We start from the raw sequence: 23,597 nt of genomic DNA, 5'->3' as shown, positions 1-23,597 counted from the left end.
TCCTATTCTTGCAAGAATAAATACTTCTATTAAATAATTTGTCTCTTACGCAGTGATGTTTGTTTGATGAATTTTTGCCACAACAATTTGGTGTCAGAATAGTGGGATTCCTTGGACGATGCCTCCTGGACCTGAGATCGGACGGTGTTTGGCCACCTGGACTGAGTAAGTTCCAGCTCTACCTCGTAAACTTAAGAGAGAGAGGCCGGCCGATGTCAGGGCCGGGAGAATCGGACACTGGAATCAAAAGAACTCAAGGTGGCTCAGAACAAAACATCTCTGGGTAATGTATAATTAAATTCAGTTTAATTGGGGGAAGAGTGAAATTGAACCATATTGGCTGACGGCTGTTTCTGTGGTACGTAATCTGAAATTAATTGAGATCTACGTACAGATCAAGATATTTCAAACAGATACAAGGAAAATAATCTGAAATTAATTGAGGTCTGTGACAGAACAAGATATTTCAAGCAGATAAATAATCTGGAATTAATTGAGAACTGTGACAGACCAAGATATTTCACACAGATAGGTACCTGAAAATTAATTGTTCCACCACGGAGCAGATTATTTTTGGGTGCTGAGGCTAATTAGGGGGAGCCAAGAAAATCGTAACAGATTTTTTGGTAAACCGTAATTAGGAGGGCACTAATAGTGAAATCCACAGAAAACAGATAAGCGGCCAATATGGGGATGTCTCAAAAGCAAGCTTGCGAAATTTGGTACACCGGTGTTTTGTCAAATGAGATAAAATTAAGGGCAGAAATGTATGATATTGAGCACCACAAGATTAAAGATGGTGCGGGAATCAGTTGAACAGGGCAGTGAGAAACAAAGGTTGTTGTGTCTGCGTTCAACGTGTGTAAAAGTGTGAAAAGACAATGAGTTGTTGGCTTGAAGCAGATAAAAGAGAATGGAGTCGATGTAGAATGTATTGCCATATAGTAAGATTGAATATAACTTATAAAAGGGTTTTTATTTTTCATCCATTAGATGGATGCATGACATTAGATGTCAGAAGATTTTGTTTGTAACAAAAGTTGAAGTAGCAAGCAGCAATAAGGCTGTCTTTGTGAAGGATTGAGATTTGAGTAATATGATATTTTGGTTTCTGTAAAAACAGTAGAGATAAGTGGGACTGAGACAGTAACGATAATACTTGTTGAATCTGCAGACTAACCATTTTGAGAAGAAAACAACTGTAGAAAATGTATGTTATGAAAATAACATTTCTGATAAAATGTATGGAACTATTTATGAACGCCTGTTAAGTCAGATTAAGAAATGGTATGAAAAGTGAGGTTCAGATTAAACATAATAATGATAAGGTATTGAGTATGATTAACAGGGATTAACATGATATAAAGATAATGAATGTTTCATTAAGTAAAATGGGGAACAATTCTATGTTTTAGTGGTAAAATAATGATTGAAATTATGTTTATTTTTGGTTTGACAACCATTGTCCTTTTAACCTGAAGACTCTAGCTATACTGGGAGTACAGCAACAGCACGTGCTTATTCAGCCCGGCTTCCGGATGTTAAATGTGTATTTGCTATTGTAATCAGTGTTGTTGATGATAATACCGAATTAGAGAGATGTAAAGACATATTTTGGAATTCAATAATGTAAAATGTCGGATATTTTGTTGATATTAAAGGTAGGGTAGGTAGGATTTATATAAAAACTTTTTACCAAATTTGATTAAACTTTCTATATATATCAATGCATAATTAAAATGTAAGTACTCTGATAAAAAGAGTATAAAAATCGAGTGACTCTAGACCGTTTAATCTTCATTAAACACAGCTCATTATTTCCATTCGGGACGAATCACAGGATTGGCTTGCGCGACTGTCACTCTCCGTCGCCATGACTACCGCCGTTATTACTGGCTCTGCCCACGTGCGCGCAGTCGCGCACCCGTTTTTAGGTGGGAGTGAATGGAATTAATGAGCTGTGTTTATTGAAGATTAAATACACTAGAGCCACTCGTTTTTTTATACTCTCTATTTCAGAGTACTTGCATTTTAATTATGCATTGGTATATAAAGACAGTTTAAACAAATTTGAATAAAAGTTTTTTTTAGACAATTCTGACCTACCCTACCTTTAAGTCATTGAGGGAAAAAAGACATTGGCTGTTTTATAAAGGAAATTATGGGTCGGGATAATTTTCCCTGGACAAGTGTTAAAGTTAAACAGAAACTTTTTGAAGCCTGCTTAGAAAACAATTTATGCATTTCCGTGCAGAAAATTAATGTTCTGCCAAAAATAATGATAAAATAATGATTTGGCTAGTGTGATAGAATCCGCCACTGGTGGACTGTCAAAGAATAGAGAGAACTGCTTATCAGCTCTGTTTACATTCCTGATTGGGACACTTCAAGGGTGTGCAGTAAGTTGGAGCTGCTAGAAAGCTCAAGGTAATCGAACTATAGGCAAGGGGACAGAGAGTGTTTTAATTGTGGTCAGCTGCGTTTAGCAGTAACTGTAAATGCCCACTCAGAAAGGTGTAAAAGAAAGTTGATGGAATGTGAAAGTGACGTGTATTAATGTGGGTTTGAAAGTAGAACAGTATTTGAATGACGATATTAAAGTTTTTCGTCTGAGAAAGAACTAAGAATGTGAATGAAGTGCTAAGGAAAGTGCAGTGCTAAGTAAATGAAAGAGAAAAGAAAGTTGATAGATGGAAGTCGTAAGTAGATTGAAAGAAAAAAGAAAGTTGATAGATGGAAGTTGTAAGTAGATTGAAAGAGAAAAGAAAGTTGAAAGATTTAAGTCGTAAGGAAATCCTTTTAAAAGGAAAATAACTAAAGTACCAGCAAAATGTAAAATTACAGATAAGAAAAATATTTGTAAAAGTAAAGGTAACTAAAAAGATGATTGTCTTTTAATGAAACGTTATTGAGAACTAGAATAACTATTTGTATTTAAGATCAAATAAGCAGAAGCAGTAGCACTGGGTTGCTAAATGTAAAAACAATTTTGTAGAAATGGATCTGATTAAACAAACAGCTTGGAAATTGACCATGAAGGAACTAGAAGCTGATGTTTTGGTTTCAAAAGATAAGCTTGGGACTTGGCTGAAACTGTATGACAGTCTCAATATGAGTGGAATTTGTAATGTCTAAATTCCCTGTATGAGTAAAAGACAACTATAAAATTATTTTATATTGAAAACGTATGTAATTGCTGGCAAAGATGCCTTAAACTGGGCTAGAATTAAAAGATAAAGTAGCTAAAGTAGAGAATGTTTAGGGATGAGAAACAGTGTACCAAGTCCTGAAGGCCTCAGAGTCTCTCTCTCATTCAATGTCAGAAGGCTGTTATCTTAGCCAGTCATGACGATAAGCTATTTATAGTAAAGCACAGTGTTTCAGTTGAAAATTATAGCATAATGAGATGTTAAAAGAAATCATGTTAAAGGAAATCATTGCCATTCAGAGGGCAATTAGTACTTAAATATTTTAGATTGTAAAACTGAATGACTTTAAAGAAGTCTTTAAAATAATAATGTAGACCTGAATGACAGAAGTGACATTTTTGTACTTGTTATTTTAGGACCAGTAACGTATTTGTCTGATCTTAGCCTTCACCATGACACAGGACCTATGACCAAGGCTATAGATGTACATTGAATAGACGGTTCACTGAGATTTTGTTGATTTGGACAGGTCTAACAGATTTGAGTGATTAAATACTGTTGTTATTAACCTGTTTCCCTTAACAATATTAGGCAGTCCAGATGGAGGTGACTCTTGAATGTGCCTTTCCTAAGCTCCAGAAAAACAGCTGAGTTCTGTTGAAGAAAACTGATTGGGAATGAGCGGGTCAGAGTGTGTACGAGTGGCCTACCCAACGACGGGGCAGATCTTCCTGGCCAGGGGACTATACCTAAGGCAGGGAGGTCACGCAATAACACTGGACACCTCCGGATGGAGGTGTTAATATGTGAGAAAGGTATGAGAGTTGAGCGCTGATTACTGGAGGCCAACTGGGGTCAGCAGATCATTGGGAGGTCAGATGCTTTGTGAGGAATCGCGACGGTCTGACCCAAGAGAATGTGAGTTCCTCTCTATATCACTCACCAGAGAAAAAACCCCGCAATTAACTGTATGGCTTGTTTTCAATGATGACAAGTCTGATGGAAATGATAGATAGAGCTAATGGGAAATGTGCTTTCAAGAGTCAGCTGAGACCATGAGGTGATTGTCCTTATTTGTTGGGGAGACAGTAACAAAACATATTAATTTATATCAGGAACATGATGTTGGTTGCCTTATGGGCAAGGAAAATTATAGAAGTTGATTTCGAACTAATATGTCTATAGGATGGTTTTAACTCCTGAAGATCATTAGACATGGTGGTGGATAAAGATTAAGACAGTTTTTGTAGAGTTTGGATAATAAAGGTGAATTGAGAAATTATACAAGATAACCTTAGAAAATGATAGCATAATGTATTTTAGATTGTTGTAATGGTTCTAATTTGAGTTAAACATTTGTATATTAACATTTGTGAACTATTAAGGGTTCTAGACTATGATTAATTTAGTTTCAGTCTTAGGAGGCTGTTGAAAAGCTTATTTGTGTATAGTATGAGAGACTGCTGAGTGGAGGAAAGGATTGGGACGCTGTTTGTCTTTCTGTTATCAGGCCTGGTAAGGCAAGCTTAAACAAAATAATGATAATGAACCAAAACAACCCAGACTTTTCTAAAGACAAAATAATGAACATTTGAAACGGTTTGAAGAGGCCATGTAAAATTATATAAAAGCTACAGGAGAATGTGAAGTTTAAATCTTATTTAAACCTTAAATATTATACTTTTAGAGTTAATAAAAAAAAACCGAACAGTGGAAATGAGCAGTTAACATATGTGTGTCTAGCATAAGTGTGTGTGATGGGGACAGCACTTTATGTCTTGTGTTAGTTTAGGGCAGCTATTCCGCCTGAATAGTGAGTATATTGTGTCTTTAACCTCTGGAGAGTGTTTTATCATTACAGATGATTTAAGGCAAGTGACAAATTGTAAAGAAGGCAAATGCTGAGTGAATCTGATGAGAAGATGATAGAGAACATGGGACGAGCTTTAAGTTAATTGGTCATCACGCTCCGTCTGGTAGTAATTACTTTTGTCATTTATGATGTGGATTTGAATTACTTTTGGATAAGTTTAGGTATTTATATAAATTGGAATTGTGGAGTTGTAGATCATGGGTTGAAATAAAAGAAGATGTTATAGATTTGACAGCAACAACAAAGAAGTCAATATCAAATTATGTAGAGAGCCATTTATGATTATCGTAAACAGGAGGAGAATGTTTTTTTGACTGACATTGACCAAGTCTGTACAGCACGACCTGACGACTTTTAAAAATGGTTGCGAGACAAAACAGCAGGCCTGAAAAGCAGGATACGCAGTGAGAATGAGGGCCGTTGCCCTTCAAATACTTCGATAAGAAAATGAAATTGTGGCTTTAAGTGAAGAATGTAATATTTTTGTTTCAGAGACAGAGAAAGATGTCTGGAGGAAATTTGTCTGAAGACACTATGTTAAATGTTATGTTAAATTGATGATCGAGTTGTGTCGACCATCAAAAGGGGGATGGTATAACAATTGCCAAATATGGGTTATTAAGGGGTAATCGGGTAAAGCCCTGAAAGAAGCCTTTCTTCTGCCTCTACAAAATTGCTGTCTGGATTGTTTCAACAGGAAACGCCAGGACATCGAAGGCCGTGGAAACTACGTACTTTACTATCTGACAATAACCTCGAAATTTGTTTTTTTCTTTACAGAGAGCATGCAGGATTGGGAGACAGGGCAAAATGTGCCCAATGAAATAATGACAGAGCATAACTTTAAAATTTTCCTTTTGCAGAATGTCAGGATGGATTGCATCAAGCTGAACTGATTCTGTTTTCCAAATGTATGAATATTGACTTGTGAACGATATGTGTTTTTCAGGGGAAAAGGACTCTGACTCTAATAAGCAAGAAATGTCTAATGATAATTGAAAATGAAATGAAAGATAATGATTTTGAAAATTCCACAGGTCACACCAAAAGGGACGAGGGAAAGACAAGCGGTCACTAACAAAATACTTAAGGTCTCCATTCACAGGTGACAGCAAGCAGGAAATGGTTAATTCCGGTGGGGGTGCGGTTGTGATCTCAGGAGATCAGTGTGACACCTGGGTCCAAGCCGCTCACCTACACCAACAGGCCGAGGAGGATGTGGACCAACTAATGGTTTAAGAATGTGGTTTTGTGATGATTTTGAGGATTTTATCTGATTATATTGAAATAGGCCTTAGTATTGATATTGGTATATGACAAATGATTTGATTGGTTACTGATTTATTAGAAAATATTTAAGGCAAATGTTTTCAGGAAGAGAAGATCTATTAATTAATGTAAATTATAGGGATTATTATTGAAGCTGATTAAGTAGAACCACTGCCTGATTGAATTAAAAGTAAAAGAACAAAATATGGTTAGGGAAATGGATATGGGGAAAATGTTGAATGTGTAGGAGTTATGATTGTATGTGTTATTCTGATAATTTTGTTATTCATGGGTGAATATGAGAAAACTGGAATGTCTGTTCCATTGGTGAAAATTACAGTCTATCTGAATGATGATGGGGATGAACAAAATTATGCAGATGATTCAAGTAGAGATTACAGTTAAATGTGTTGATGTTTTCTTTTCTTTTTGAGAACGATTGATATGTAAAGGAGGGTTTTTAATTTTTTTAATTTTTAATGCTTTTACCATTTGCATTTTATTACATTGTTTGTTTTCCTACTGTGATATAACAATTTATTCCTTACTAGTGTGACTGAGGGTTCGAAGTTTCGAGAGCGCGAAAACAGCGATTTTCCGTTCAGCCCGGTATTAGTAAACATGTTTACTTGCTTGCTAAATAATTATGGGGGCTTTCCCCCACAAAAACAGCCTTATGCTTCTTCATTCTAAACTTTTTCTTCACAGGTTCAAGGGGAGTGATTTTTTAATGACTTGAACTTGCATTTATTATTACTATTATTACAAATGTTTGATTTATCAAAGATCAGAGAATGATAAACAGAGAGGAGTTGTGGTGGCGATTTTATGATATTCACTGATCTTTAGTAAAATATGGAGGATTCAAAGAATGTCACATGTGTGACTCTCACTTGTTAGTGTGAGAAGATTCTGTTTATGTACCTGGGAAGGCAGAAGGGAGAGGCACTCCAGAGAACAGACGAACAAGGACCTCTGACCTAGATGTCAGAAGGCCATTTGATGCAGGGGGGGCTTAGTGACGAATCTAAACTAGTGTTATGGCTTCCTTGTCTATGGAAAATTACTGAATGGAAGACTACTGGGAGGAAGGCTCTGGCAAGAAGACCTTGGGAGCGCTAGGAGATAAAAGCTGGTTCAGTCTGTCTGGGGGGGGTGTCACTCTTCTGCACAGGGTAACAGCTGTGTATTAGACTGCTCCTATTCTTGCAAGAATAAATACTTCTATTATATAATTTGACTCTGAGTCTCTTACGCAGTGATGTTTGTTTGATGAATTTTTGCCACAACAGTACTTTTAGGCTGCATTTACACTTGGCATTAACATGCAACCTGTATCCGGATGTTGTCCACATACACATTGAAATGACAAGTGTAAATGTGTTTCTGATTGGAATGTTATCCGATTAGCGTGTCCAGGTTCGGAGGTGGTTGAGGACGCATTGTGATCGGATCTCAGTGTAATGTAAACGCAATCCAGCGATTGTGTCTGCATTCACAGGTGGACGTCATATAAATCCTTGCCCAGTCTCCTCACGTGGCTGTCAGAAAATAATGGCCAGACGCAGTTTAGACAATAAATTAAACTTATTTGAACCTTACAATAAACGTCAATATATAAAACAGTTTATTTAGACATGATACATGATACTGTGTGTTATTTTTTTATTTTAATTGTGCAACATTATCTGAACGAGGCGATCGCCTGTACAATCACAGTTGTGATCAGTCATGAGATCTTAATGAAGAGAGTGCGCTGCTTTGCCAGAGGAATAATGGGAGTGAACTTTTAATTTTTTTATGTTTTAAATGTTGAATGTTTTGTTTCAGCATGTTTATTAATCTCCCGTTTCTGTTAATATTGTCATTGCACGCTATAACCTTAAACACAGATGATCGATGATGTGACTTGTTTGACATGATCAACCCAGTTATTTTTGTATGATCAACTCTGGAAACATAAAAAATTTACAATTCATTCAAAAAACTTAATTTGATCTAAGACTGGAGATTGCATAGGAAAGTAAAGTGAGTGAGTGAAAGCAATTGGGACATTGCTTAATTTGTATCATCTTTACTCTTATTGGTGTCATGCTACAGACCTAGTTTAAATATTATGCAGGAAACAGACATCCGATCGGTTATCCAGATACAGAGGCTATGAACAAATGCACAGTGTCCTGATTGGCTAATGATCCTGTAGCGTCTGGACCAATCAGACACACACAATTAATTATATTTAATTAATAATCCAGCAAACGGTCTATGAAACTCCCCCCAAAACTAACATCACAAATTAAGCTTACCCACTGGCAGAACCTGGTGTCCTGTTACAGGACACATTAAGACTGATAACAAGTTTTACGACCCCAAAAGGACTTTCCAGAGAGCTGTGACTCTCACTTCATTCTTACTGAGAAGGGAGAAATAAACCATGTTAGTCCTATATATTCTCTCTCTATATATATAACCACTCTAGAAATGTATAAACATGTATCTAATTTTTTCCATTTCATGATTTTCCTTTTATGTGGTTTGGCCTGTTTAATGTTTCAAACTTTGCAAACTATGGTTAACCAAAATCATGTGTGGCATTTTGGTCTATGAACTCCAAATTTCGTCCCCCAATTTGTTAATTTACATTACATTTTGCTAACTTTGTGACGCATCAGTATTATAAGAATCTTGAAGATTCTTCTCTTAAACACCCAATGAAATTACGTATTCAAATGCCTCCTAGAACACAATGGGTCGTAACAATTTCCCTCCAAAGGAAACACTTCTTATTGGCTCACAGACCCCGAGAGGCTGTAACATCTTCACGCTTTAAAACTCACTGATCACAAGATCAGCCTCTCTCTCTTACGTCTTCTCTTGCTTCTTGCTCTCTTACTCTCGTGATCCTTCCTGAGAAGTCCTAATGTGAAAATGATGCTGAACTAGAAGTCGTCGTCGTCGTCGTCCCACCCTGGACCCTCAACAAATTGCATCAGGACAGTTTCATTCAAATGGGCGAGACATGCAATAATCAAACTTAGTCTCATTATTTGATACATTAAGTATCCTTACCCCTTTTAAAGAAGGGCGTGTTAGAACTAAACTGGTGGTTTGCTCAAGGCTTACGATCTGCTGAATTTCTAACAATGCTATAACTTCTTGTTTTCCTGTATTCTGATTCAGTCTCTTTCCCTTGGTAAACTGTATGTATGTGTATGTTAGAGTAGTTTAAATGTTTAGTCTAGTTAATAAAGTCTTGTTCATATCACATGTAAAGTTGTCCGTGTCTCAAGCTCATATCCGGAGTCACTAATCATACATTTTTTGGCTACTTGCTCATAGTATTACTAAGTAAGAAAGACATTTCACATGCCCCGGAAATGTACATTTCTATTAATCAATTAATAACCAATATTGAGGGTTCACAGGATGAACTGAGTAATTGGTTGTAATGTTAATGTAGCTACATCAAGTTAATCCGATTAACTGATACAAATATTCATAATCAATTATAACATATCATAATCATAAGTTATGATCGGTTATTAATATTTCATAGAGCTAATTTGCTACAATCTGATCTGCTTGATAGGATCATAGTGATCGCATGTTAATGCCAAAACGCAGCCTTACTCTGCTATTTTCCTTCCGTTTGAGGTCGTTACTCGTTACATGCATTTTTTTATTTTATTTTTATCCAACAACGTGATTGGATTGAGTAATCGGTCTCGTGACTGTCATCAAATCAAATTCTGCATAGAAAATTTTAACCGCGAGGAATCGGTCTTGTGACTGTCATCAAATCAAATTCTGCATAGAAAACTTTAACCGCTAGCCTATATCTGCTGTTACTCGTGGCTGCTGTGGAAGTGCATGCTTCAAGCATCAATTCAATCGAGATATCAGCGTCTTCCTCTAATATGCTAAGGTACATTTCACATTTCTGCATACTATGATATTTATATAGGCTGGCCTATCTACAGGGCCTAACATTTGGTGTGAGGTTGGGGTATTGGGTACTTAGTTAATTTCCTCAAGTGCCGAGTGCATAATGCGGTGAATTCCCGCTCCCATTTAGAGAGACGCACTTAGCAATATGTGCACTGCCGCGTCTCTCACTTGTGCTCGTCATGCAGCCAGATTCGGTATGAAGTGCACTATATGGCGTTAACTTAAACTGCATTTCTGTCAGTGCGTGACTACAGCTCGTTAATAAACAACGTTTTTTGGTTGATCAATTTCATACAATCCGCCTTCATTTAGCAAGTTCAACTTTTTTTTTGTGTGGATGCTGCTGATAAAACAGCTTCGCCAAGACTACAAAGAGACCTGCATTTGTTTGTGTGTGTGTGTATTTCTTTTGCAAGTTTATATAACTTCCATATATTTAATGCACAATTTTCCTAACAAGTTATTATCAGCACTACAATGAGAGTAAATGTAGCTGTGTAAATTGTAAGGGATGTTTTAGTGCACAGTGTTTAAGGGGGTAGAATCCTCAGCTCAGTACTCACTACTCATGAGTACTTTTAAATTAGCTACTTTTTACTCTACTCACAATACATTTTTTGGAATCTACGAACATGGAGAAGAAGCTACACCCAGCATCAGTGAGGTATTTGTCAGTATGTGTTGTTGCAAATATTACATTTATATGAAATATGAAATTTCATTATTCTTTACCATTTTCTAAGAAAGGAATTCTCTATAATACAACATTAAATTGGCTGTAAAATGGATACAAGTCAACAGACGTGCTCAGAAGCCATATGGAAGAGCCTCTTTTCCTCAAAATGGAAGAGGAGGACAAGTAAATGGCCCTCCAAAGTCTCAAGAAAAATCTCAAAATCTTTATTGAGGGTTTAATGTTGTCCATTAATTTTGTGGGGTATGTGTCATATTGTTGTATTTACATGATGATGGTTGTCTTGTCTAGTTTTTTTTTTCGTGTGTTTTATGTAACATGTAGCAATTCATACCCTGCACGACGTGTCTCTATAATTTGGACTAAAATTATTCATTATTGAGTTGGCAAAATGTAAATGCGGACCTATTGAAGAGATTGAAGTGTGGACAAGGATATATAAGAGGTCAAGTCACCTTTATTTATATAGAGCTTTTTACAATACAGATTGTTTCAAAGCTGCTTTACAGTGATAATAGGTAATTAATGCAACAATGTTTGTTTTGCTGTACAGCAGCTCTTGAAGGAAGTCATTGTCCAGTTTAAAGAGTGGTTATTAATGTAGGTGCCGTTTACACAACACTGTTTTTAACTGACATTATGCATTCTGGCCATTCATTTACATGAAAACAGAGTTTTGGAGGCCTGAGAACACAAACTTTGAAATAGGTTTCAAAGTGCACAAGTTACGGTTGTGGTGTGAGGAAGAGAGCGCACAACGACAAAGACCTTGGAACAATATTTAAATTATTAAACTGGAAAAGTACAAAGATTGTCACAACCACAAACCAAATACACACAAGAACCGACAAGGACAGAGGGAGAACACATAGGAATATATACAGGTGACAGGGAGGAACTGATTACACTGATTGACAAGGTAATTGAAGACACACAGCTGAACCAAAATAACTAATGATGACAGTGACCATGAAAACAAAGGAGTGGCGGGAAACAGAAACAAAAGAAACACAGAATGAAGTCCAGAAACAAACTGACATGTAACATTAGCCCCCTCTCCCGGAGCCGTCCTCACGCCGCATAACATCCCAGGCTGACGAGGGTGTGGCCTACTTGGAGCCGGCGGTTCAGGAGTCCATGGCGGAGCTGGCAGCTAAGGGGACCAGGGCAAAGCCGGCAGCTCAGGAGACCAGGTTGGAGCCGGCAGTACGGCAGCGGCCATCTTGGGACAATGCGCAGGAACGGACTCGAGCTCACCATCGCTGGAAAGGTCGATGGTGAACTGAGACTCACAGTTTGCCAAGACTCACTCCATGAAAGCCTCGAAGTTCTCTCGAGATTCCACACCTGGCAGAAGTGCCTTCGTCTCTGCATTGAGGCTTGTGTGAAAAAAAACACTCAGTGAGCATCGAAAAAGGAGGTAAGGCATTCCAGGTCGAGAAACGCCGCGGTGGGAGCCTCGAGAGAAAGCTGAAAGGTGACAGAATGGAGAAAGAAAACCTTGGGAGAAACCAGGCTCAGTCGGGGGGCCAGTTCTCCTCTGCCCAATGAACGAACAGTGTATAATTATGATTCAGGCAGCATTACAGGTCATAAGTCAGATTACATTTAGAACATTCAGAATGGTAATAGTATGGGGACGGATTTGTAAGGATCAGTGCCACTGGTTGTCGTGTCGATGAGGCCTTCACAGGGGAAAGTCTAGTTGACACAATCTCTGCTGAGACTTTAGGGATGCATTGTGGTCGTGTCTAGATGCAGCAGTTCCACCATCTGATCTGGATATGGCCGGGATCTGGCTGAATACAGTAAACCTTGGGATAAATTCTTATGATGGCATTCTTCTTATGATGTAACGAGTACATTGGGTGTTATAGAAAGTGTTCCCTGTTCTGGCTGACCTATCAATCATTTAACTAATTTGAATAATATAAATGGATAATGTTCTATGTGTATGCCAGGTTAAAGAGATGTTTTTTTAGCCTAGATGTAAACTGGCAGAGTGTGTGTGTCTGCTTTTTGAACAATGCCAGCAAGACTATTCCAAAGTTTAGTTCAGGGGTGTCAAATTCAAACTCAGTAAGGGCCATGCTGAGGGTTGTGAATAAAATCAAGGGCCGGACATATAGAGGATTTTGTATTAGCAACTTTATTTAAAAAAATAACTCAATTCATGTTTCGTTTCGAAATACCGCCTTAGATTATATTCTTTAAAAAAACGCGAATGACTCTTGACACATTGCCTTTTCTTTGTATTCAATATTCGGTTTCCCATCTTGCTTGGAATTGTCGATATTCGCAGTCCATTTTTCTTTTTTTAGCCATTGTGCTAGCTTCTTTAAAGTCAGATAGCATTTCCATTGTTTACAGTTATACTATGAGGTTATTGAATGCTTGAATATGATTGGTTGACGAACGTTCTTTGGTGCGTAATTTCAATGGGATGTTCTATGGTGCGCATTTTCAATGAAACGCACCGGCAGTTATTTCAAAAGGTCCTTACTGCCAACAACAGCAAAAATAACCAAAACTCACAGCAATATGTGACCAAGCAAACAAATATAGTAAGCAATAGGCTAAAAAAAAGACAAATACAGAGTCTGGTTTCAAAACGCTCTAAACACCATTTTTTTAAATAACTGAGAACCTGCAAAATTCTATATTGTATCTGGTCGGTATTGAAAAGTCACTTTTTAACTTTACGTAAAATACACGCTTACTTCATGGCGCGGGCGCGAACACTTGCATTTCCTATCAACAGTGGAAACAACTTAAATACTCTATCATTTCTGGTTATACAGAAAATAATAATACATCATTCACAACTAATTTTAGTTGTGTAAACTCACAATAACAAGAAAGCGTTGTGCTTTTGTAAAATAAAATAAAACAATCAGGCGCGCTTTCATGATCTCAATGAACTGAAACAAAACATAGCCTACCTATATAAAGCTTGAAATGTCCACTTGTAAACGAACAAATTTGAATCGAAAGCAAATACCATCTGATTATGTAATCCGTATGAAAGGTGCATTTCTCTCTAATGTCGCATCCGCTTTACAGCGGAGATGGAGATCATGTTTGCAGCTGACACTGATTGAGAAAACACTAGCTTATTAATAAACAATTAAAATGTCTAGTTATTTTTTTCAGACACATTTGTTATCATTAGCCTATAAATCACCTATAAATCATCTCTCTGCATGGTTCCAGAGATGGCTCTTCTCATTCAGTATCAGCACTGCGGGAAAAATTTAATTTCTGGGTTCTAATTTGGCCTTAGAAAACCAGTAAAATCAAATTTTTTTCCATACTAATTTTAAATGTTTAGTAAATGGGCAAAAAGTCAAACAAAAATCTGAAAATATGTCAATATATATATATATATATATATATATATATATATATATATATATATATATATATATATATATATATATTTTTTTTTTCGCATTATTTTGTGTGTACTGTTCAAATTAAAATTTTGGTGTTAAACTTTGGATTTAAAAAATACAACAACCGTTGATTTTTCGTTTTTCTATTTCAATGAAAAAGGAATGGATGCAAAAGTACACAGACCGGATTCAATGGATTAATTGCATTTTGGGGGAAAAAAAATCATGGATTTATTGCATTTTGGGGGGGAAATTATCAGTTATTATAATAAGTCTTTGAAAGTAAAAATCTGTATTCTTTTTTTTTATGTTATTATAAAGTTTGAAACAGAAAATAGTGTCTTGCCACTTTCTTGGTAAAGAAAACAATTTTTTTACTCAAATTAATCAAAATGGATTTATTGCGTTTTGGAACCAAACTCTTCATTCAATGTTTTTGCTTCAAAATTATGTTTTATGCCTAGTTCAGATTACACGATTTTGGCACGATTAGTTTGACGTATGGTGTCGTGGGGATTCGTAAACGACAACAGGCGTTGGGACGCAAGATTTGATCGTTTCATCTCGTATAGTGTGTCATAGTGTGCGACAACCTACGTAGCGTCTGCGATGCTTCACGACAAAAAGACTAGCATCTTTTATTTTTTTTCAGTCCTCCACGACGAGAGTGAGTGAGTGAGCGAGCGAGAGAGTGTGTGCTAGTGAGTGAGTGAGTGTGTGTGTGTGTGTGTGTGTGCTAGGCTAGGGTCACCACCTGGCTATATTGTTCTGTTGCATGTCAGACCTGATTTCGCGGGACACGAGGGAGATAACTTACTATAATTATACTAGGTGAATAAATATTGATTTTATATTAGATGTCTTTATTGCTAATAGGCTTCATAAAAATGTTAGTCTATGATGGCGCTGACCGGCGCTGTGAACGTCATTAATAATATAAAACTCATTTTAACAGCACGGGTCTATTTAATCTAAATAATTAAGTGAAAATAATAATCCAATCGCTAAAAAGCACATTTACAAATAAGCACATAAATTCCATTAGGAAAGACAGATTAAATCCGTTCTTATCGGATTCAGTATCCTATATTTTTGTGTCTTTTCCATGCGTGATGGTGAAACTTCGGTGGCACACAGCAATCTCCTCTTTTAGGGTCACCTGTAACTGGTTTTAACCATGTACATTTTTTTCTCCCATTCCTCCATCATACGAACAAAGACGCTTTTTCTTCTCGGGAGCTCCGGATAGATCCATTTTTCTGTTGCAGATTTTTGTTTGTTTTCCCGCTCTGCCTAGAACCAATAATAACGGCTGCGCATGTTCAGTGTTTTCTTATTAACATTTTTATTGTAGAATTGTAATTTAAAAGGACGATTAAATAAAATGATGCAGACACAATTAAAATGCGGGACACTGCTTATGACTTGCGGGACAAAGCTTCAAACTTCGGGACTGTCCCTCACCCTAGTGTGTGTGTGTGTATACGTGTGAGAGTGAGTGCGTGCGTATATGACATATATATGTGCAAGTGAATGTCTACGTGTGAGACGGCACGCGATGACTGGTCAGAAAGCAACGTGTAGTCTGACATTTTTCTTGTCCATGACACAACAAGATTTTCGGAGTCAAAATCGTGTAATCTGACACAGTGACTATCGTAACAGACAAAATTTTTTTTGCAATCTGAACCAGGCATTATAATGCATTGACAGCACATGCTCTCTCTCCCACCCAAACGCATACATATGGACACACACTCGCACATAAATGTGTTGTCAGCACAGCTTTCAAGATTTAATCTGTTAAATTGTTTAACAACTTAAAAGCTACAAGACATTTATCCTGAAGCGGATAAACTTAGTCTCACTATAGGAGAACCGCTGCTGCCGAACACTGTTGAAGACACTTATCGAACAGTCAATTATCGAACACTTATCTCTCTCTCTCGCTCTCTAACAGCATTAATCTGCTAATAATTCAACGGCCCGTCGTCAATTATTCCTTACTTATTGCCTTAATCTCTGATAAAATTAGCGTGTTGAGTAAAGCGCGACAGCACCACCTGCGTCTTAATGTTGTAATTGTCACAGATGTATTTATATGACAATGTGTCGAAAAATTACTTTTTAGCTTTTTTTTAGCTTAGACTGGAGTGAGGTAAAAACTGAAAAAAGTGCAAAGCAAGTTGTTGTTAGCTAGCTGTTAATTTAGACTGGAGTGAGGTGAAAACAGAAAAAAGTGCAAAGCAAGTTGTTGTTAGCTAGCTGTTAATTTTATTCAATTGTAAATGGTAGAAGTTCTAAATTAGACAATGTGTAGAAAAATTAACTTTTTACTGCTACATTTTTTATTCTACTTTTTTATATTGATGATTATACCAAAATAATTATTAGGTCTAGCAAAAAAGGATTTTATCTTACAAAGCTATGAAATACAGTGGTAAAATCACAGCTTAAAAAAAAAAAGAGGGCAAAAAAGGATGACGGAGTCCATCGGCCACCACCGAAGACCAATTTTGACCCAGGAAAAACCCTGAGCTGTGAATCAAGTAAACTTATTATAAATAATGTTATGTCTTTGTTTTACTCTTACACTGAATGTTTGCTACTTCAATCCAGAGTATTTTCCGCGACTGAAAAAGGCACGTGTTGAGGATGAACAGACCCGGTAACGGGATGACTCCTGTACTTCATTTTTTTTGCTTTGCTCAAATTGTCTCCACCTCTATGCAACCCCTCCCCCTTGAAAGGTATAAACTCTACTGTGCTGAGCTATTAGTTTAGATTTTGGATGACTACAGCGACGCACAGCGAGTTTTCAATAAATAGTAACTTCTGCTTGAAAGATATCCCAACGTCTCCTGGTCTCTGTTTCGACGACGAAGAAAAAGTTTACATCATGCATATGACGAAACGATCAGCATTGAAAGATTCATCCAGTTTTCCATCAGCACAGATCTTCGTATGCAGCACCGTTTAGAAGACCTAAAGGGCCGACCATCCCCACATAAACCTTGCCAGTCAGAGAATACCAGCTCTTCAGAATCAGAGCTAATGCAAATTGATAACACTCGTCTCACATTCACCTTACTGTTCCTAATCTCTCTCTTCCAGTACTCGCCCTCCTCAACTCTGGGTCAGCCGGAAACGTCATCTCTAGGACCATCTGCCGACAGCTTAACGTCAAGAGGCCCACCAAGACCCATTACCAAGTCCAATCTATGTGATATATTCAGTAGGACCCATCCAGTTGCAAGTCGGACTATTCCACAGCGAGTTGATTCTCTTCCTGGTTCTGGAGAATTCCACCGCTGGTATTGGTCAATGCAGTACACAACTGGCCAACATACGCAAGCATCAGGGTTTCCTAGATTTTGCTAACTTTTATTGTTCCAGAATTACATCATCAGTCAACCAAAAAACCTCCTCAAAAACAAACCAAAGTCCTTGTCCTGGACACCTGTCACCACCCAGGCTTTCCAGAGCCTCAAAGAAGCCTTCACCAGCGCACCGCTCCTGATCCATCCTGACCCCAACAAGTCATTTGTCGCTGAGATCGATGAGTCCACCACTGGCGTAGAAGCAGTGCTGTCTCAGCAGCAGGGGAGCATGGCACAACTCATCCATGTGCCTAAGAAACCTTCTGCCATGGCCACCAGAACTCTTGGAAACAATTCCTAGGCTTTGCCTAGTATGCATAGAACTTCCTTTGTCAGCATGCCACTGGACTCACTCCTTTCTAGTGCATGCTCAGCTACCAGCCTCCACTGTTCCTGTGGTCCAGGGAACCATCAAATGTCTCTCCTGTCGATCATTGGCTCCGAGAGAGTGGTTGCACTACAGGATCCACCTTCATTTCATGTTTTACTGCCTAAACCCTATCCCTCACCTGTGTCTGTTTCGCCCCCACAAAGCCTGGTCCAACAGAGGAACCCTCCTTCCTCTGATTCAGGAAGATGGAGCAGTCTACACAGTTTTACCCATTACTGTTTCACATTACACAGTCTTTTAGTGTATCTCGTGGACTGGTAGGGATATGGGCCAGAACAACTTTCATGGATCTACAGGGATGACATCCTAGATCCAGTCCTCCTTACCACTTACCATGAAACTTATCCAGATCGTTCAGCACCCCGAGGTAGAGGCCGGCCACCAGGACATCGGAGTCCACGGCCCTCAGGAGTGGGCCATGGACGGAGGAGGTACTGTCATGGATCAGCCAGGCTCCACCATCACCCAATCACAGAGGTCACAATCACACAAATACTAATCATCACATTACCTCATCATCTCCCTCAGCATATAAGCACACACCTCACACAATCACATTGTCTGGTCTTGTTTTGAGTTAGGACCTGTTGACTATGATCCCATGGTTTATGTTACCTCTCTCCATCATCTTTCCATCGTTTTCCTGGTCCTCCTTATTTCCAGCATTTTCTGTTCCATGTTCCCTCTACCTTCCTGTTCTTTCATTGAGGTGTGTGCTCCGTCCGCCTTCTACACAGCCATCCACGGACTCCAATCCATCTACAACACAAAATACTGTCAGTATCTCTCCATTATCCACCCTCATGCTATGTACATCCTCAGCAAACACTCACCTGCATTTCCTGTTAACCATCCTTGTCTAATAAAGTTTATATCATTCATTCTATCTCTGTCTGAAATCTCTGTTCTGTAACAGTGAGTTTATGTTTAAAACAAGCTTTTAGAGTGGTAAAAATAATGTTTTTTCCTTTGATTTAAGATTATTTTTCTTACCCCCATTGGCAGATATTTTTGCTTGTTTAAAGCAAAATGCACTTCAATTAGACCCCCCTCCCCCTCCCCCTCCAAGAAATAAGACTTAATATGTTGTTTTTCTTCTCTAGTAAATGCATCCAGATTTCATTTTTAGATACACTATATTGCTAAAAGTTTTGGGACGTCTGCCTTTACATGTACATGAACTCTAATGACATCCCATTCTTAATCAGTAGGGTTTAATATGGAGTTGGCCCTCCCTTTGCAGCTATAACAGCTTCAACTCTTCTGAGAAGGCTTTCCACAAGGTTTAGGAGTGTGTTTATGGGAAATTTCGACCGTTCTTCTAGAAGCGCATTTGTGAGGTCAGGCACTGATATTGGACGAGAAGGCCTGGCTCGCAGTCTCCGCTCTAATTCATCTCAAAGGTGTTCTTCAGGACTCTATGCAGGCCAGTCAAGTTCCTCCACACCAAACTCGCTCATCCATGTCTTTATGGACCTTGCTTTGTGCACTGATGCGCAGTCATGTTGGAACAGGAAGTGGCCATTCCCAAACTGTTCCCACAAAGTTGAGACCATGAAATTGTCCAAAATGTCTTGGTATGCTGAAGCATTAAGTTCCCTGGAACTTAGGGGCCAAGCCCAACCCCAACCCCTAAAAAAAACAACCCACACCATAATCCCCCCTCCACCAAACTTTACACTTGGCAGAATGCAGTCAGGCAAATCCAGTTCTCCTGGCAACCACCAAACCCAGACTCGTCCATTGGATTACCAGACAGATAAGCGTGAATCGTCTCCATTGCTCTAGAGTCCAGTGGCTTTAAGGCCCTTTCACAGGCCCGGAAGCGTAACGAAAAAGCGAAACGAAAACCCGAATAGTGTTGGTGTCGAATGCGAATAGTTTGTGTCAAAACCATTCACATCAGCTGCGACGCGAATTTGCGACGTTCAGAGCTTCAACATTCCAAAACTTTTGCGCCCACAACTGAGAAAACATGGATACTTCATCATCATCATCATCCAAAGACAAGCTTTCCATTTTATTTAAAAGACAGAAAAGAAGGTTATGGGTGCACCCAATTTTAAAGAACAGAGAGTCTGAAGGGTATGCTAATCTTGTACAGGAGCTAAAATGATCTCATGGCCGGTTCCGCACTTACTTTCGGATGTCTGTGGGAAAATTTGAGGAGCTTCTACAGACAGTGGCACCGCATCTGACAAGACAAACCACAAACTTCAGGGATCCAATCGGCTCAGAGCAGCGTCTGGCAGTCTGCTTAAGGTGAGCAGTCCTCTTAAAATCATCAGGGGCTACGTTTACATGCAATCAAATAGTCAATCCACTGTATGTGATTGGCTGAAGCCTTTTCTGTCGCCGCAAAAGCAAAAAAAAAATCGTCATCGAAGCAAAAAAAATAAAAGTTGTTTTTTCGCCACAGCACATTCGCGTTCGCAAACAAAATGAGCTATAGCCTACAATCTAAACAAATCAAATAAATGGCATTAAAGTAAAAACAAACATGCAGATTATTTTACCTCAAAAATCAAGTCTTCACTACAAAACATGGCCATTCTTATTTCCAATAGTTTCCAACAGACTAATGAAAATAAAAGTCGTTTTCAAACGAAAAACAACAAGACAGCCCCTAACATGGCTAAGAACAGTCTCTTACCGAGCATCGTGAAGAAAAATCACAGCATCCACAGTTGAAGGTTTTAATCCAGTCGTACTTTTCTCTTTAACTATTCCAGCTGCGCTGAAGTCACGCTCGCTATACTTCTGCTGCTGGCGGGGACACTAAAAACAGAGCGAGCCGGTCGCGCGAATCTTGGGTCGTGCCGCCAGGAAACCTGTGTGCGTGCGTGTGCGCGAGCAGACTGTCATGTGTCAGTCATATGTCAGTGTGATAGGTTATAGAACGGCTTTCTATGTTTGTTTTTCCATCGTCAACTTCTCATTTTTAATTTTAATACATGTCTAAAATAGGCTATAAAAAGAAGGCCCGGCCCGTGTGTGAACTATGACGTGAAAATTGGCCCGAAGCCCGGCCCTAGGGGCGTAAATAAGTCGGGACCCGTCGGGCTCGGGCTGAAATGCAGGGCTCTAGTCTGTAGCTATTGACTCTACAGAAAGTTGGCGACTTCTGCGCACTGTGCACTGAGTATGCGCTGAACCCGCTCTGTGATTTTACGTGGCCTACCACTTCATGGCTGAGATGCTGTTGATCTCAAATGCTTCCACTTTGTTATAATACTAGTAACAGTTGACCGTGGAATATTTAGTAGTGAAGGAGGGCTTATTGCACAGGTGGCAACCTATCGTGATGCCACGCTTGAATTCACAGACCCCCTGAGAGTGATCCATTCTCAAATGTTTATAGACGCAGTCTACATAGGTGCTTGATTTTATACAACTGTGGCCATGGAAGTGATTGGAACACCTGAATTCAATGATTTGGAGAGGTGTCCCAATACTTTTGGCAATAGTGTATTTGTACTTGAAATAAAACAATACTCAGAAATTAAAGCACCGTTTGCCGTTTTAAAAGAATATAAATAAGTGTAGTCTGGTTCACAAACAAATTGTTCTTATGAACCAGTATTATTTATTGAAGTAGTTAAACTAGCTCACCAAATCAACTAAACTGTCTAAAACAGTTTGCAGCTCAAGTCAGCACAGATCTACAACTTACTCAATCAAAACTCAATTTCGATCATGCTTGACACTCAGACTCAAAGTGAGCCAATATCCATATGATCCCATGCCAGTTTTGCCAACTCATTTAGATATGTAAAACATCTGTAATATTTAAATTAACTAGTGAATTGGTTTTCTGAATAGGTTCATTGAAATAAACTGGATTGGTTGGGCAAACTCCCATGAACCCTCCAGCTTTGAGGATTTGGAGAAGGCATTCGACTGTGTCCCTCGTGGTGTCCTGTGGAGGGTGCTCCGGGAGTATGGTCCTTTGCTAAGGGCTGTCCGGTCACTATACGACAGGAGCAGGAGCTTGGTTCGCATTGCCGGCAGTAAGTCAGACTTGTTCCTGGTGCATGTTGGACTCCGGCAGGGCTGCCCTTTGTCGCCGGTTCTGTTCATAATTTTATGGACAGAATTTCTAGGCGCAGCCAGGGGCCGGAGGGTGTCGGGTTTGGGGACCACACGATTTCGTCTCTGCTCTTTGCAGATGATGTTGTCGTGTTGGCCCCTTCAAACAAGGACCTTCAGCATGCACTGGGACGGTTTGCAGCCGAGTGTGAAGCGGCTGGGATGAGAATCAGCACCTCCAAATCCGAGGCCATGGTCCTCAGTCGGAAAAGGGTGGCCTGTCCACTTCAGGTTGGTGGAGAGTTCCTGCCTCAAGTGGAGGAGTTTAAGTATCTTGGGGTCTTGTTCACGAGTGAGGGAAGGATGGAACGGGAGATTGACAGACGGATCGGTGCAGCTGCTGCAGTAATGCGGTCGATGTACCGGTCTGTCGTGGTGAAGAAAGAGCTGAGTCGTAAGGCGAAGCTCTCGATTTACCGGTCAATCTACGTTCCTACTCTCACCTATGGTCATGAGCTTTGGGCCATGACCGAAAGAACAAGATCCCGAATACAGGCGGCCGAAATGAGCTTTCTCCGCAGAGTGGCTGGGCGATCCCTTGGAGATAGGATGAGGAGCTCGGCCACTCGGGAGGAGCTCAGAGTAGATCCGCTGCTGAGGTGGCTCGGGCATCTGTTCCGGATGCCTCCTGGACGCCTTCCCAGGAAGGTGTTCCGGGCACGTCCCACCGGGAGGAGACCCCGGGGAAGACCTAGGACACGCTGGAGGGACTATGTCTCCCGGCTGGCCTGGGAACGCCTCGGTGTCCCCCCGGAAGAGCTGGAGGAAGTGTCTAGGGAGAGGGAAGTCTGGGCATCTCTGCTTAGACTGCTGCCCCAGCGATCCGGCCTCGGATAAGCGGAAGAAAATGGATGGATGGAAATAAACTGTCAGAAATAATCTGTTCACAGAAATGAATCAGACTTCACATCACAATTTCACATCACAAAGTGTGAACAGAATGTAATGTTTTTGGACACTTGAATGTGATTTAAAATGAAAAGAAAATAATGTATTATATTTTAAATGTATATTGAATGCAGTTGAAAGTACTTTCAACTTAAGTAGGACTTGGCTACATATTTAAATGCAATTTTATAATTACTTCTATAGACCTTTCTCAGGGTATCGCCATATCATTTTTGAAAAACACAATTTTTAAAAGCATATCTGATGGTCTTCGGGGTCTTTTTAACCCGCAAATGACCTTTACTGAATTAAAAAAAAGTTATCTTTGTCCAAATGGCATGAAACGTTGTACTGCTCTTAACCCTTTATAGATCTACAAAAAAAAAAAAAAATTAGATTGTGATTTAATCTGTTTTTATGTTTGCTTGACAACAACTGTTTATTAATGTTTTTACTCCACATTTGTGCAGTTTTTGGAGGATTTATGATATATTTTAAATATATATAATTTTACACGGTTT

At 39.0% G+C, this 23,597-nt stretch overlaps 1 protein-coding gene across 2 annotated transcripts in view; it reads right to left on the bottom strand.

Moving 5' to 3' along the window:
- The window catches only part of LOC306987071 (retinoic acid receptor beta-like), a 104,304-nt gene that overhangs the window by 9,144 nt on the left and 71,563 nt on the right, over positions 1–23,597 (bottom strand). The window contains exon 3 of one of the 2 annotated variants that reach the window (XM_079591054.1): positions 18,813–18,858. The exons of the other annotated variant lie outside the window; for it this stretch is intronic. Within the exon in view, the coding sequence (XP_079447180.1) occupies positions 18,829–18,858 (30 nt within the window). The 3' untranslated portion in view covers positions 18,813–18,828. Of the gene's footprint in view, positions 1–18,812; positions 18,859–23,597 lie in introns of those variants that run through there. 2 annotated transcript variants of the gene reach the window in all.

Source organism: Phoxinus phoxinus (genome assembly GCF_949152265.1).
Source record: "Phoxinus phoxinus genome assembly, chromosome: 19".
In the NCBI taxonomy this organism is placed as follows: domain Eukaryota; kingdom Metazoa; phylum Chordata; class Actinopteri; order Cypriniformes; family Leuciscidae; genus Phoxinus; species Phoxinus phoxinus.
This window is presented reverse-complemented; position numbering and strand designations above follow the sequence as displayed.